Here is a 17947-nt window from a genome sequence, read left to right as displayed (position 1 = left end):
GTGCTCGGGGCCTCGGGGAGGTCAGGTCGACATGGCAGGAGGTGTTTTAGTGAGAGCTGTAGATTTGCGGAGAATCAAGACAGGGCATTAGATCAATAAATCCACAACCTCCTTCCCCCCTGAGGGATTAGCATTATTATGGGTGACTCTCTCCTCTGCTGTACCACACTGCACGAGGGGTTACTGCTCGGCCTATAATGCATTTTGGCATGTGACTGGGCATCACAAGGTTTATTGGTTAGAAAAGCTATGTTATTTGATTTTATTATATTACAAATGAAACAGTTTCACACACATTGTGATTAAGAGCATTTTTTATTTACATAAACCACTGATGTTCTGAACCAGCGTAACGATTCATCCAGGATATTAATAATAACAAATTCCACAGGAGGATAAATTAACAACATAAATACGTCAACTGCAATCAAAACGTTTTTTTTCTCTCTTATTGATCTTTGCATCATACATTTTTAATACAGCAAAATATGTATGATTCTAATGCTATAAGGGGGAAAAAATCATTTTAATAGATTGTGTCATTAATGATAAACGTGTATTATTGATTTCCAATAGCTGGCTTGTTAGACTTCATATTAGTGAACATCACATTTATTTTAAACACTCAAATAAAGATTTTACATAGCAAAATAAGTGAGTTCCTGGCCGACTTGCTGTTGAGAAAGATGTTTGCTTTGGTCATTTAAACAGTCGTAGACTAAAACAACAGTCCCTCTTTTTAGCACACAGGCCAAAAGCTTGGGCAGCCAGAGCACTAGAAGGATAGGACGGTAGATAATCATGCATGCAAGAACAAAAACAGTTCAAAGACTTGCCTCTGCACTCTCATTAAATGGAAAAATAACTCAAGGGAAAAAGATCCATTAGTGCTATATTGCTCTTGAATGTACCGCATGTCTGAATGCTTTGTCACTTCTTATAAATGGTAAGAAAAAGAAAAGCAGAATTGTGAGATGTGGCAGCATGCAAGGGGGGGGCTGCGTAATAAACATGTTTTGGTGGTATATGAAGGAGGGGGTCTCCTGGTAAATTAATTTGACCTGAACAGAATTGCAATATGTACAGCAAAAATAAATAAATAAATACAACTTTCTGGTGGGAAATGATGCTGTTGTGTTATACTTTAATTCATCCAGAAAAGTGTTTAATCTAAAACAGATTGCTTTTAGAGAAACCGGCAACAGTCTTTCAGTTGTCAATACACAATGCAATTCTCACCCTAGGCTTTCAGATTTGCAGATTACACAGCTTTTAATCAAATGTGAAACAAGTGTGTCAAGAATATCTCTGTACATGTTTTCTTTGGTCCATTTGCACTCTTCAAATGTGACAAAAAGATTGGACAGGAAATTGCAAAAAAGTGGAAAATAGAAAATGCAATAAAAACGTAGGTGTCTGTATTGAAAGATGACACCGCAGGTACTTCTAAAGTCTTAAATAAAGCAGGTAATTAATTTATTTCTAAATAAGCCAACTGAATATATTAGTACTCAAATATTGTCAATCTGTAATAACATTCATATAAAATGCAAATGTATAAAATCTTATATGAATATGAATATATATGTTACATTAAAATTATTGCAAGTTGTAAATACATATGCAAAAATATATATAAATCTGCAAACGGCAAAAATAAAAATAAAATGGAATAAGCCTAGGAAATAAAGGCCAAAGGAAACGTGACGACGAGGTAAAGATCAAGTCTTGATCTTTTTAAAGCAGTAATATTTAATAATAGTAATAATTCTTCTATTATAGACATCAAAAGTAAGCGCTTTCAACTGCACTGGCAATTTAAATTTGTTCTTAAACCTTCACCGGTGCAACTTCCTCACGGCTCCTGCTCTCCAGTTGGAGCTGAAACCCCAGAGTCATGACACAGCCACCCCAACCCTGACGATGACATCACTACCCAGAGCTCAGTAATCCCTGCTTTAGCACCAGCCGCTACTGTCCACATGATCTCAATCGCTCTCAATCCTGTATACATCACTGCTAACGCTAGCTTTCTTTTCTTTTTTTTCCTCAGCCATTCAAGAGCATTTGAAACGTCAAACCTTGACCCACTTTTTACTAAAAATACTTGAATTACACACGTGTGCCATGATTATGTAATCAAATCGGCCCACTTTTGATGTCCGAATTACAAGTTTTTCGACTAGTGCAACACTGACATGTACAATGTTATATTATTTTATTAATCAGACAGAAATGTTCTCACTCCTGAAGGCATTTTGGCTTACATCAGTCAATGCCAAACTGGCAGAGAGACATAATGAATAGCACACCTGTATTTCTAACAGATTTAGGGCACGGAACCAAGAGAGGTGGCGAATATTCACCTGCTGTGCTAAATTATGATTCAAAATTAATATTTGCCCAATTGCTGGATTTGCGTAAAAAATCATCAGTAATCTTTATTACCCAGTAATGGGTAATAAACAGTTTAACAGGTTAATCTGCTGTTGACCAAATTAGCCACCTGATCTAATCTAATCAGTTTAGTTTGGTGTTTTACATCTTTACACATACACATTATTACGATAAAATGATAATGTTAAATAAAATGTTTTCAATATTAAAATACATCCGCCCTTATTTGTATATATTTTTAGAAATTATTTCAATTTATCTTGCAACTTTAATTTTTATTTGAAAGGGTGTATGTTTAACGAAACATATACACAACAGTGTTGCCAGCAAACTGCCTACTCACCTACAAACAGAAAAATAATTCTAACCCCATCTTATCACAGAACTACACATTAAACATTTTTTAAATGGAAAGCACTGGGAATGGCAATACGCAGTGTTCTGGAAGAGAAGTATTAGCCACAAAACTCCTGAGGGAAGCTATGAACCTCTGTGAATGCCTTTAAATACAGTCCGTCTCTTGATATGAACTTGCAGCAACAGGGCATCCATTAAAATAAGTCAGTGAAGGCGGTATTTGTCCACACCCTAGCTATCACAAATAATAGGCTCTTTCACTCTGGACTCCTACAGGTAACTAGCAACTGCATCTACAAACAGGAAAGATGACTTTATACATAAAAAAAAAAGAAAATAGAATCCACATTAACTTTACTGGTACAGCGTCTGCTTATCCTGAGGTTCACTGTCACACAAAAATCTAAATGTATTTCTTCTTGGATTTAGTTTAGGTTGAATGAGGCAAACCTATTTCTTGCTGAGAGAAATATATGTATGACTCAGTTTGCATATTTACATGGCCAATGTAAAATAATATAAATACACAATATTTTCCAAATATTACTCCTAACCCTAAATAAAAATGCTATGGAAGAATCCAAACTATATAAAAGGTTATAATATGAATACTATAATATAAATAAAATGTTATTCAAAATAAAATATAATATAAATAAAAATGCTATACTATAACTGGTTTAATATATTATAATAATCATACAGGTAAAAACACACTTCAAAATCTTTTTAAAAATTAGAATCTTTATTTTAAAAAAAATTCCATGAAAATCTTAGTACATACTAAGTTTACTTCAAGTTTTCATATTACAAGCACCTTTTAAATGTTGAAACAACAGCAAACTCCAGGCATGAATAAAACAACTGAAAAATAAATAAGAAAAATTAAAATAATGACACATTAGGAAATAAACTGAATGCATAATACTTAAATGCATAATAATGGAAAAGTGTGCACCAGTAAACACACTAACCTGCACCACAAATGACAAAGTATCAACATAAGCCTAAATATACTATGAAAACACAAAAAGAAACGAAAGTGATCAAATTAGTTTACCATGTAAATCATGCATGTAAAACATTTCTAGTCAGCAAGGTTTACAATGAACTTATACATGCATCCAAAATGCATTCTTGCCCTGAACAACATTCAGAGTTCTGTCTGGAAAATTCAATCAGGAACAAGAGTGCAAAACACTACGTCATACACTGCAAGTCTTATGTCACAAGAGGCGCTGAACACAGCTGGAGTCACGATAGAACAACGCCGCAGGTAATTAGTTCCTTCTTTCCCCCATACCTCAATGAGATTTAACCCTTTGTTCCCCAGTCCCTGTTTGGCAAGCAAGGGGTTAAAACCTGTTGAGGCATGTGAGGAAGACAGGACTAATTATCCAGCTACTTATTAATGTCAAGTGCCCCGCTGTTGTGTGTGTGGTACAATGACAAATGCCTTGGAGTGCCTCGACCCGGGAAGGGATATGATAGGGAGACGCGTGTCTTTTCACCACTGAATGTCACAGATACAAGCATGTTTAAACAGCACTTCACAAAATGTAAACGCAAATAGAAGGGAACTTACCGTCTTTGAGTCTAATTCGTGGTGAGGTTGAGCTAGGACCTTATCTACACTGGCCGCATCCACAAACGTAACGAAGCCAAATCCCCTGGAAAACAAAACAAACAAAAACACAGACATACATTAGGAGCCGACAGCGATGAGTTACACATGTTTGACTGGTAAGCTTGTTAACAAATCCATTCTATTCTATTATTGAACGCTACATGAACTTTGCTATCTATAACATTTTCAATAACATGTTATCTTAGAAATATAGTGCGTCAAGGACAAGAGCGTTACAAAAATGGAAATTCTGTCATCATTTGCTCAGCCTCATGTCATTCCAAACCCGTATGACTTTCATTTGTCTGAGGAACATTAAAGAATGTGTAGAATGACAGCTTCAGTCACCATTCACTTTCATTGTAATGTAATGGGAGGGGGGTGCAAATAAAAGTGAATGGTGACTGAAACTATCAGTCCCAAACAATTCCTTTTGTGTTTCACTGAATAAATAATGACCGAATTTTCATTTCAGTGTGAAATATCCCTTTAATATTTCCACCCCATCATATTATTTAGCAAGAACTTGGTTGACAAAACATTTCAGATAAACATTTGCATAACGTGTTACCTTAGAAATACAGTCTGTCAAAGACACATAATCCTGAGTTAACGTCTTGGATTAAACACTGGGTAAAGGCCAGTTATAACCTTAGGTTAAGAAACGTTATAAACTTGTTATTTGAAAGGCGTTCAGCAGCGCTTTTTAACCGTCCGTTATGAAATTCTGCTACATATATGTTTAGCAACAGACAACCAATCATATACTGCTCCGGCGCTTACCTCATTAATATTCATAAGCATTGTACAGTCGCAGAAACTTTCACGCGCAGTTTAATTAAAATGTTTGAGGGAAACGATGTATTTTTGCGGTACATTTCAGAAGATGTACATTGCATAGCGACATTTCTACTGATATTAAAACATGTCGCGTGCTGTAAGCCTCCAATAAACGTTTTAATCCTCATGAATATGCAAATGAAGACGCTAGAGTACAGTGTAAAATCTCTCAATCTGACAGCGGGGGATTAATTACTAACCCAGGGTAAAGTATGAACGGTGTGAAACACGGAACAAAATAACCCAGGGATAAGAATAACTATTTCAAGTGTGAAAAAAAACCACTAACGTGCCAAAACACAAGAAACCGGTTTATTAAAGACATTTGGTTTAACATGAAGAATCCCAAATCAATGTCAAACTGGATCCTATCCACAAACACACCGATCCAGTCGCATCCGAATTACAGCGCAAGGGCAAAATTGCCAGTTTATATGGCTTTGAATAAAAACCTCAACGTGTTCAGGGATTCAAAAATAAAAAGACAGAGTCCTTTTTTTTACCTGGAGCGTTTTGTCGTGGGATCTCTCATCACCATACATTCTCTGATTTCTCCAAATTTACTAAAATAGTCTCTAAGGCTGTCTGTGAAACAAAACAGAAAGAAAAGAGCACACATGAGCAAAGCATTCATGCGTTACACACCAGTTTGTAAATTAAACGCCCCCCTGGATGTCTAACAGGGGTCGAATAGAGGACTTCAAATGACGGCACATATCCCGCACAGCGCGCCACGCTGGATACAATGAAAGAAACACAACACAGCCCGACACACGACAGCCAACCATCGGTCTCTTACCTGGTGAAGTTTGCCAGCTGAGGCCACCGATAAACATTTTACTGTAAGGGGAAAACACAGCAGAAGTGAGTCCAGATGTCAGATCGGCCATTTTGACGTGTAGCTAGCGACAAAAAAAGCAGAGCTAAACGAAGGCAAAGCAGAGCGGTGTGTGTTTACTGAGCCCCGACAGGCTGTGCTCTCTAATATACATCAAACAAAGGTGTAGTAGTTGCGTGCACCCGGAAGAGCGTTTTTAAAACATGCTCACTGGAGAAAAACACACAAGGAAAAAAGTCAAGTGCTGTCAGCATTGGCTCTGGCTTACCCCGGGTCGTGTTGCGAATCGTTAGGGCTTCCAGATGTGGCTTGGCTCCCGTCTCCCTCCATGGCTAACCCAACTATGGCCAGTAACTAACACACACACTGTCAGAGCTAAGAGAATATTACTGAGCCGGGAATGCGAGCGTCACACGTGGGATCAGCTCCCTCCCCCTCCCCCTCACGGGGCGGAGCGCAGGAGGGGCTCGTCACCTCACCCATTCCACTGACGTCTTTAGCATGGCCCCGCCCACCCGGGGCTCAGAGCATCAGGGTCACTTTTGTTATTGTCACATCGGACACACACAAGCGTAGCGGATTCACATTAAACACACGTAGAAATGAAAGAAGCCAATGTAAACAAAGCTACGGAAAGTCTGCCTGAGTGATGCACCGATAGGTCTCCAAGATCAGTGATCTTTTCCAGCTAGATTTTTTTTTTCATTGCAACTTAACATAGAGAAATATTACATCACATTTAATATGGATAAGCACTGATTAAATTTTCATACTTCTCCCCAAAGAGAATTCATAACTTACCTTCTGTTTGTTTTGAGTTGCTCAAACATGTCCAAAAAGCAAGTAGGGCGTAAATTAATTTACAGACAGACTTGTTTGATTAAATCAGTGGAGGATGTCATTTTTTCCCTAAATCTTCAGGGTTTATAAATAGCTCTTTTTCTTATTATGAACTAATGATAAGACTTAGAAATCACATTTGTAAACATGCCACATCATGCACTAATGGTATAACATTACACACAATATGAAAAATGTTAAAATTGTAAATAAAACTAATTATTGAAGTATGTTTTACAAGTTTCTATACAATTTCCAAGGGAAAACTCTTTCTACGAGTTGTTTCACTTCTGTTCCAGTTTGTATAACCATTTCTTACTATGTGTAAGTAAGTTGTTGTTTTTAGCATGTGTGTTTGGCAGTGTTATTTCTTAGGATTACTGATAAACTATACTGACGTGATCTGTATTTGTTATCTATTTTAATTTTAGATAAATAATGTCTGAATTTATTGTCTGGATAGGTCTTTGATAAAGTTATTTTAATACTTCAACAAACTAAATGGAAATTATATATATAGAGAGAGAGAGAGAGAGAGAGAGAGAGAGAGAGAATATATCAATGTATATGTAGCTATATATATATATGTCTGTATGTGGGTGTGGTTGTACATATATATATAGGTGTTGGTTTTTTTTTGGTGTTTGGCTTAGTGTTATGTTAGAATCATTATTATACCTTTTGTTCTTTAATATTTTTAATTGTTTTTAGCTTTATTTTTTGTTTTTCATTTAAATGTTAAGTTTTGAAATTTTGTTGTATGCATTTGTCATTTTTATTTAATTTCTTTATTTTTAAAATGTGTATATGTAGTATTTATAAAGTTTTAGATTTTAGTTTTGGATCTGTTTTTAGTTTTAATACTACAATTGATTGCTTCTGTTGTCCTCATTTGTAAGTCTCCTTGGATAAAAGCGTCTGCTAAATGACTAAATAATAATAATGCACCAATTTTTCCAGTACGCAAATATGATATCTATAAGGTGATAAAATCTAACAGCAATAAACTCCTACTCACTGACCAAAGAAAACATGCCTTAAACATAAGCATATCATAAATCAATACTTGTAATCACATTCGCAAGCCTACATGCAAATATTATGTATGATTATTGTTTTCCAATGCTGTTTATATTCACATATTGACTGTACAGAATACACCTCCTTCAGCGACACCCATCTGTCACATTGAGACGTTAAACTGGAAATATCTGAGCTATCACACACCACCTGAGGGTCTGTAGACCCCTTGACTTCTGCAAAATGCAGTTTCACACATCGATTAATGGTCTTTAAAATGCACAAAAAGGTTAAGGGATCTTGTGCTTATTATCCATGGAGAGGGGGAAGAGCAAAAAGGAAATAGACAGAGAGAGGGGCTCAATTAAGGCTGCCTGCTCAGTGGATTTTCAGTCATGCTACAGTGATGGCTGTTTATTTCCTGCAGCTCTGTTTGTGAGAGGCTCCACGGCCCAAAGACACCACATCATTCTTCATTTTGTTCTCTATACCTATACCAATTCATATTTCCTCTTCTCGCCTCTCCTGCTAAAGATAGCTTCTGAACAACAGTCAGAACTCTTGAAGTAAAGAGCCCACATAAAGCCGGTGTCCAGAGGAGGGAGGCTGAGATGCTCTTGATTGGCAGGTGAACCCGCTGTCTCACCTCACTGCCTAGCGGGCAGCTTGTTGGTAAACTGACACACGGGTTCCTGTGGGGCACAACCCAGAAAACGAAACATCTCTCTCCCCTCTCAGTTTATTCTCTCTCGGGCCTTGAGCAAGACAACACCACCATTTTGAAAAAAATAAAAAATAAAATAAACAACGTGTCAAAGATACTATTGTTTTCAATATAAAAGTTTTTATCGACATTACTAATTCTAGCAAGTATTAATAATAATCATTATCAGCAGAAATTGAGCTTCCTTCTGCTCTTAGCCTGAAATGTCCTTTCTGTTAAGTTCAAATATGCATCACCACTGCCGTTCCATTCCAATCGTAATTCAATGTGCAATTAAATTTCTGATAGGCTTTGGCGGAACATTTTACAGGGTATTTAAGATAATCGAAATTACATAATTTCATAATAGGATTTGATAAGCATAATGGTGGGCAAAATAGTTTATTCAGCACAGCTGCCTTTCGTTTTGAAAGAAAGTACAAAATAACATTTCATCTGACCACCTGAAAGCATGTTGTGTTTTATGCCTTGTCATTGCATTACCATGAGGCACTATGCCAGATCTTCACAACTGGGCCATCAAAGGGGGCTGTTTTTAGAATCATGGCTCATTGAGATTTGGCATAATTGAACAGGAAATTACTGTTCGGAGCAAGGTTTTAAATATCTACACGATGTCCCGAGTGTTTTCATAGCATATAAGCCTTAAAGATCATTTAGGGATATGTTTATTGTGAGGCCAAACGTTTACTGGTTCATTAAAGAACACTGTGGACCTCATTAGACCTTTTATTAGTGTATCATTTACTTGTTAGAACTGTATTATTAGTAGCAGAATTAGCTCAAAACATTTTTGACACATTTAATTGTCTGAGTGCACAAAAACAAATCCATTCATGTACATTTCGCCACGTAGATCAGCCAAAAATCATCTACATAATAAACACACCGCTGCCACGAGACGAGGCATCAGTTTCATACGCTTATGAATTTTACCATTCACCATATGCATATTCATATTGCTCGTGACATAAACAGAGACACGGCTGTCGGGTTTGATGAAATGAAATTGAAATGCAACTTTAAAAGAAACACACATCAAGAGGATATTTAAATATACACATTTGCATTCGCCGGTTTTGAAGCCACGCTTTATTAATGCCGAAACCCTCGCCATTATTAAGTTAAATCTAATGTCTCTGGAAATCCATTAAGTCTTCAAAAACAGCGGAGAAAGACGTCTGAACTGAAGACCCTTATTAAAGACTAGACTAAGTGCACAACACAGATCTGTCCAATTAGAGCCTGTGCATTTTGCAATTAGAGAGATAAATGTAATGTGCCAAACATTGTCTAAAATGGCCAATTTGACAATGGAGTTAGAAAATATCTTCTCAGATCTTTAAATGGATAATTAGAGCGATAATACTTCATGTTTAAGAAACAGTTTTAATGGAGGTTGAAATAAAGAATGGAGTCACGTTGTCGCTTTTCAAAGCAGTGTTCAGGTTCTTAGAAATTATTGTAAAAGTTCTTTAGTTTGATACATTTTCGAAACCCAGAATGATCTCTTTTCAAATCTGAAAAACTATGCTAAATGTCTTGCCATCATGGCACTAGAAATCCTTGTTTTGTCATCCTGAAGAGTCCAAATATATTCACTATTTAACATGGCTACCCTTTCTTGCCATTGTGAAGAGAATATATTTTATAGAAGTATTTTTTTTTTTTTAGAGGGGACAAAAATATGAAAATAACCTACAGAGACAACCCAATTTATGGTTGTTTATTTCTAATGGGCTGGTCCACTATACTCTTTCTCTCTGTTTTAATTGGAAAATAAGTTAATTACTTCATTGGATGATTTAAAATGAGATTTTTAAAAATGTAATTCCTGAGAATTCCGATTACCTCATTGGTTGAGTTTAAATTTGAACTTTGCATTTTAAAGCATTTATTTATAACTAAAACCATTCTGAAATCAACAAGTGATACTTGTTTACCTTTTCTAAATTTCTCATTTATTCAGTGTGGATTTAAAAAAACAGTTTCTTATTATAAATCACACATTTAACTCAAAAAAGCCTAAAATGATTAAAATCACTAATAGGGAAAAGGATGTGAATTAAAACACTATTTTGTCCTTTGAAGCAAATCAAATCTGGCTCAAAAGACCCAAGAATCAATGGAATCAATGCAGAGATTATCAGTCATGTTACTGACATGGTCAGTATGTGAATTTCAAATAAATCAATAGTGCTGTCACATCATCACTAAATGAGCATTGAGCACTTCCTCAATCACCTTATCTGATGTGCATTATCCTGTCACATGAATTGCTGTTTCTTATCACATCCAAACATCCATTTCTGTTTTATTTCCCTGCACAGATTGTTTCACAGACAACATTTGGCTGTTGCTTTATTTACAGAAATGTCGGTTCGACAAATCTGTCACATTTCCACGAGCCCAATATAGCATTTGTGCTATTGTGCCCCTGTGGGTATTATGAGATGCCCACAGCTAATGCTCTGACAGCATCATTTAGGCTATGTGCGATTCACTATATTCAAATTCAAATCTGGATCTTTCCTCCTTTATCCACACCTGTACACATCAAGGAATGTAACAAAAAAGGCCACTCAGAAAAGATGTTAGCGCTCATTCTAATGATCTGCCATCAAAGTTATTGGCACACGCTACAAAGCAGACGTTCTATTCATCAGCCGCTCGAGAAGCTACACACAAACAGAGGCTATGCTGTGCGCGCGAGTTCACATCAGTGCCGAGCAGATGGTGTCAGTGTAAGGAGAGATGCTGAGGGCCCTTTACACGCTTTTATGCGAACCTCCAATTACTTAACTCTATGTCTCCAAGTGTCTGTCCTTTTGTCACACGTCACTGTTCCTCGTAGATTCTGTTGAGGATGCCAGAGACCAAATGTCATAATTCCCTTTGCGTCACATGGCTGAAGCTAGTTTAACAGTCATGCGGCAAGCATAAACTAAAAACCATTATTATGATGCTCTTTCTCAGCATTACGTGTTTTCAAATAAAGATGAATTGTTATAACATAATGTGGCAGGGGGAAAAAAAGGTTATTTTGATTTTGTTGCTCTGCGTTTGAGACAAATTTGGGGATTTGGATATGCACACCCATTTTCTATTTTTTGAGCAACAAACAGTGGCCTCAAAAATATTGAAATGAAATGGAATAAGTAACTAACTAACTGACATCTGCAAAAAAGTCATAAATATGTGCTTTATAAGTACTAATAAACGGCCAATATGCTAGTACCATGCATGCGAGTTAAAAGTGGGAATTGTTAAAAAGAAATAGAAATAGAAAAAGTGGAACCCTCCAACTTCTCCTCAATTCTGATTGAGTTAATTACTATTATTATTATTATTTATTTATTAATATTATTGCTACTACTATTAATATTATTACTTATCACCTTCCTCACCCTCCATCCTCTATTTTTTGTTATTAATGCTATTATTATTATTACTGTTATCATTACTATTATAGTGTTTTTACTATTGTTATGTCTGTTGTACTTTTTTTTTTTTTTACATGTTCCTTTGTTTACGTACTTCCACCCCAACACCCAGTCACACTCACACACACACACACACACACACAAACACACACAAATCATGTTGGCTGTCATGTATGTTTTGTTGACCTTGGTTGTTTTGTATTTGATTTGTCACCTGTAAATTGTTTGTTTGCATAAAAAAAAGTGGGAATTGTTCTTTAAAATAAAGTGTTACCTACAAAAAGACATGCTATTTTTGAGCACGTGAAAAACCATTCATTTAAATAACCTATGTATAACCTGTGCAATTTTTTTTTTCCGTGAAAAGTGTTTTATTCTAAATAAATGATGCTTGGATTGATATTTTTCTAAAGCAATGACCTTCATGTTTTTAAGGTGCTTTTAATCATTTTAGAGCCACTGTATGTGTTCAAAAGGTGTTTAAAAAGCACAGATATCAATGCTCAGTGTGTTTTAAAACCAATTTGTTCCCTAGACTGTATTAATGAAAGGATAAATCAGCCTTAAGCCTTGATGGTCAGGTATCAGATTACTTTGAAACGCTTCAGAATCGCCCTTGCGGAGAAAGTCTCGATTATTCCGTCTCAGAAGGCTGGGATCTCAGTTACGGTTTTAGACAGAAGACAGAAACAGACACATTCGGCCTCATAATGGACGGTAATAAAGAAAAGTGTCCTTGGTGGCTGCAGAATGGACTTCAGCCTCTGCTCATTCATTACTGAAAATGAGAGGGGAGGTGAAATACGAAAATTTAAGTGTAATTTAGCCGTGCCTGAGCAGAACAATCAAATGAGAAATGTGTTGATGTTAAACGGCCCCTCAGGAGACAATAACATTCATCCAATTCCAGCACTGCCGTACAGTGTAACATTGGCATGACAGAAGACATCTGAATATCCATTGTGTTCGCACACAGTTTTCAAAGATTTAAGGGCCTCAGCTGTCTGGCGGCAGAAACCGAGACAAGGGTGACCTCGGATAATTATCACTGTCCAGTGATGAGCTGAAAAGCTCAGCCTTTCAAGACGTCTGAATAAAGGTTGTGTGTGCTTGAGTGCCTTCATTAGATTCATCTCGGCTTGTGCGAGCGCACACATTACCACTAGTTGACGGAGCTCAGACAGACAAAAAGCTCATTTAAGTGCCCTGTAATGGAGATGGTCCTGACACTCCAGAAGTTGATGATCTCATTGAGGGAAAAGAAAAAATAGCTAAAATATCAAACTCTAGCTCTATCTAGTGGTCATGTTATCACATCACATCAGCACCTGACACCTGCACCTGAATCTGTCATATTCTTTGAAAAGGAATGAAAATTACTCACAGATTTATACACAGAATGAATACTGATAAATGAGGTTTTCTATTCCACGGATGGCATGCAGTCAGAGGGATGAGTCAGACATATGATAGTGAGACACACTATTGGAAGACGCTCAGTAGTCCTTGATCTCTTATTACCATGTGAAACAGCACATTATATAGTGAGAACATATTAGAATTGTACAGTAAATGAAAATAGTACTGATATAAAATCTGTTTTTACATTACAAACATGAGGTTTCATTTGTTTACATTAATTCATTTGTTAACATGAACCAACAATGAATAAAACTTCTAAATCTTAGTTAATGTTAATATCAGCATTTATTGGTAATACTTTACAATATGGTGTCATTTGTTAACATTAATGTATTAACTAACATGCACAAACAACGGACAATGCATTTATTACACTATTTATTCATCTTTGTTAATGTTAGTTCATGAAAATACAGTTGTTTATTCATGTTAGTTCACAGTGCATTAACTAATGTTAACAAACACAACTTGTGATTTTAATAATGTATTGGTAAATGCTGAAATTAACTAACTAAGATTAATAAATGCTGTAGAAGTATTGTTCATTCTTAGTTCATGTTAACTAATAAACCTTATTGTAAAGTGTTTATTCATGCATTTTAAATATTAAAATTGGTTCTGTTAACATTAGTAGTTAATGCACTGTGAACTAACATGAACTTTTATTATCTATATAAAAATATATTGTTCGTTTTTCGTTATTAGGTAATGCATCAAGATTTGTGTATCAGTTATGATGATTTCCCAAAATGCACTCTGAGGTAGTCTATTCATTTGTATTATTATTACTGTCTTAGGGAAATTGTGTTTCAGTATGGTGGTTTATATTGGAATAAATAAATAAAAAAATGACTATGATAGTTTGTATCTTGACTTGAGGTCTATGGTAGCACCAGTATGTTTTACTAATTGACTGTTACTTCAATCATAACATGATTTATTCAGCCAGTGCATATTGTGATGAATAATCTTCATGTTTTGAGATTTTTAATGGCAATAGCTTGCAATCACAGCTATAAAAAACACATTCCAGTCTGACAGAAATGTACAGAAAGAGAAAACTGAAGCAAGCTTTCTATTGTCAGCCCATTAGTTTTACTGACAAATCCAACAAAGTTGCCATTTTAGCACCTGATTGCCAGATCCACTGCCTTGTTTCTCATCGGATCATTTATTGTGGCATGATCTACAAATTTTTTGGATGTGTTTAAATGGCAGAGCAGCCATCAGTGAGTAATAAATACACTCTGGGGCGTCTCGAGTTTAAACCCCAAACAAGCCAGGTGGCTCATGACAAGGCATATGTTTCCATTTTTACTCATTGAATTTTGCACTTGCAGGGAGAGTTATGATTTAGCAAGTCCAAATTGAATAGAATTACAGCGCTGGGAGAATAAATATATTGTCATTATGGAGTCTAGACATATGTGCTTAACTTGGCGGTCTGCAACAGCATGAAAAACCAGAGATGTGGTGTCACCTACATATCAGACAATATTAAAATTCACCTTAATGTGATGCTGAAGATGGACAATTTCATGGCACTTCATAACCAAAGATTCAAACTCATAGCCAATTAATTAAATCAACAGCAATTAAGCAACAAGGAACTGTGATTTTGAACAGACCAGAAAGAGATTTCATTTGAAAACCTTCTGAAATCATCAAGGATTTGCCAGGAGCGTTTTGTACATGATCAGAACGAAAATATAAAATTTTTCTGGACAAAAGCTCAGGTACAAGTGTTCAAAGGTCACCCACAATATGCTCATTTCTCAAGTTTATAAAAAGGCACAATTGCTTCAAGCTAAAGGCCTTCTTATGATTTAACTAGATGACTCCACTTTAGCTTCCTAGCAAATAAAATAGTCATTCGTCAAGTAAGGCTGCGGAATTAGGATGGATAAAAGCAGTCTCTCATTTAGAAGTGTTTACACTGGCACATCTCAGAGAATATCCTTGCTCTTGGAAATGTCATTATTGGGATTACAGAGCTCAAATTTATGAACTCAGCCTTGAAGAGTGGGAACGTGATCATAAAATGGTCTTTAACTCCCTCTAGAGGTTAAGAACTACAACTAATATAAAGTAGAAATGAGCATTTACAGTGCCTATAGAAAGCCTTCATACCCCTTCATTTTTTTCACATTTTATTATGTTGCGTCATGTTAAACTGCTTTAAATTACTTTTTTATCCACATAAATCTACACCCCGTTCACCATAATGACAAAGCTAAACCCAAATTTATTAAAAAGGAAACACTGATAAAATGACATTGCACAAGTCTTCATACCCTTTGCTTTGACACTTGAAATTTAGATCAGGAGCATTCCAGATTCAGTGGATTGTATTTTACATGTTTCTATACTCCGACTGGAGTTAACCTGTGGCAAATTCAGTTGATTGGAGATGATTTGGAAAGGCACACACTCCTGTCTATATAAAGTTTAACAGCTGAAATGGATGTCAGAGCAAAAACTAAGCCATGAAGTCCAAGGAATGGCCTGCAGAGCTGAGAGACAGGATTGTGTTGAGACAGATCTGGGGAAGACTACGAAAAACATTTTGCTGTGTTGAAGGTTCACAGGAGCATTTAGCCTCCATAATCCTTAATGGATGAAGTTTGAAACAATCAGGACTCTTCCTAGATCTAGCCTCCTGGCCATACTGAGCAATCGAAGGAGAAGAATCTTGGTTAGAGAGGTGATCAAGACACTGATGGTCGCTCTGGTTGAGCTCCATGATCTTATATGGAGATGGGAGAAACTTACAGAAGGACAAACATCACTGCAACACTCCACCGATCTGGGCTTGATGGCAAAGTGACCAAACTCAAGCTTCTCCTCAGTAAAGATACATGAAACCATGATTGGAATTTACAAAAATACACCCAAATAACTCTCAGACTATGAAAAAAAAAAAAAAAGATTCTCTGGTCTGCTGAACCTCATTTCCTTATTCATGTCTGAGAGAAACGAAGCACCGCTTATCACCTGCATAATACCATCCCAACGGTGAAGCTTGGTGGCGGAAGCATCATGCAGTGGGGGTGTTTTTCAGCGGCAGGGACTGGGGAAATGATCAGAGAAGACGGAAAGTTGAATGCAGCTAAATACAGAGATACCCTTAATGAAAACCTGGTTCAGAGCACTCAGAACCTTAGACTGGGCTGAAAGTTCACCTTCCAATATGACAATAACCCTACGCACACAGCCAAGACAATGCAGGAGTGGCTTAGGGGCGACTCTATGAACGTCCTCGAGTGGCTCAGTCAGATCTGGGATTTGGAACCAATCAGACTTCTTTGGAGAAACCTATAAATGGCTGTCCACCGATGGTCCCCAGCCAACCTGACAAGAGCTTGAGATGATCTAAAGAGAAGAATGGCAAAAAACAAAAGCAGATGTGCAAAGCTTGTTGCATCATACCCAAAAAGACCTGAGGCTGTAATTGTTGCCAAAGTGCCTTAACTAAGTCTTGAGTTAAGGGTATGAAGACTTGTGAAATGTCATTTTTTCAGTGTTTCATTTTTAATAAATATGCAAAGTTGTGATAAATCTGTTTTTCGCTTTGTCGTTATGGTGAGTGGGGTGTAGATTTATGCGGGGGGAAAAAGTAATTTAAAGCAGTTTAACATCATACAACATAAATTGTGAAAACAAATGAAGTTTTATGAAGCCTTACTATAGGCAATGTATGTTTTTAAGGTTTTTGAAAGAAGCCCCTTATGTCCACCAAAGCTGTATTTATTTGAACAAAACTACAAAAAAATACTAATACTTCGGAAAATTACAATGTAAAACAAATCTTTTCTATTTTAATATATGTGACCCTGGACCACAAAACCAGCCATAAGGGTCAATTTTTATACATCTGAGATTTATACATAATCTAAAAGCTGAATATTACTAAATTATTAAATTATATTATAATTTAAGATTTCCATTGATGTATGGTTTGTTAGGATAGAACAATATTTGGCTGAGATACAACTATTTGAAAATCTGTAATGTGAGGGTGCAAAAAAATCTAAATAGAGAAAATCGCCTTCAAAGTAATCCAAATGAAGTTTTTAGCAATGCATATTACTAATCAAAATTTAAGTTTATATATTTACAGTATGAAATTTACAAAATATCTTCATGGAACATGATCTTTACTTAATATCCTAATGATTTTTGGCATAAAAGAAAAATATATTTTGACCCATACAAAGTATTTTTGGCTATTGCTACAAATATACCCCAGCGACTTAAGACTGGTTTTTTGGTCCAGGGTCATATATTTTAAAATCTAATTCATTCCAGTGACAGCAAAGCTACATTTTCAACAGTCATTACTCAAGTGTTCAGTGTCATATGATCCTTCAGAAATCATTCTGTTAATTTGGTACTCAAGAAACATTTAACAATGGTCAGTGGTCTTAATTTATGATTTT

At 36.0% G+C, this 17947-nt stretch overlaps 1 protein-coding gene across 17 annotated transcripts in view; it reads right to left on the bottom strand.

The window, feature by feature from the left end:
- The window catches only part of LOC306853891 (RNA-binding protein Musashi homolog 2-like), a 274331-nt gene extending 267774 nt beyond the window's left edge, over positions 1-6557 (bottom strand). For 16 of the 17 annotated variants that reach the window (XR_013782779.1, XM_079391569.1, XM_079391572.1 and 13 more), the window contains exons 1-4: positions 6328-6517; positions 6021-6061; positions 5725-5806; positions 4340-4424 (exon numbers count right to left, since the gene is read on the bottom strand). Coding sequence is in view for 16 of the 17 variants with exons in the window: in XM_079391569.1 (XP_079247695.1) it covers positions 4340-4424; positions 5725-5806; positions 6021-6061; positions 6328-6389 (270 nt within the window). In the remaining variant the exon portion in view is untranslated. Of the gene's footprint in view, positions 1-4339; positions 4425-5724; positions 5807-6020; positions 6062-6327 lie in introns of all 17 variants that reach the window. The other variant, XM_079391568.1, reaches the window with a different exon arrangement.
- Between the last annotated feature and the right edge of the window lie 11390 nt (positions 6558-17947).

Source organism: Barbus barbus (assembly GCF_936440315.1).
Source record: "Barbus barbus genome assembly, chromosome: 34".
NCBI lineage: Eukaryota > Metazoa > Chordata > Actinopteri > Cypriniformes > Cyprinidae > Barbus > Barbus barbus.
This window is presented reverse-complemented; position numbering and strand designations above follow the sequence as displayed.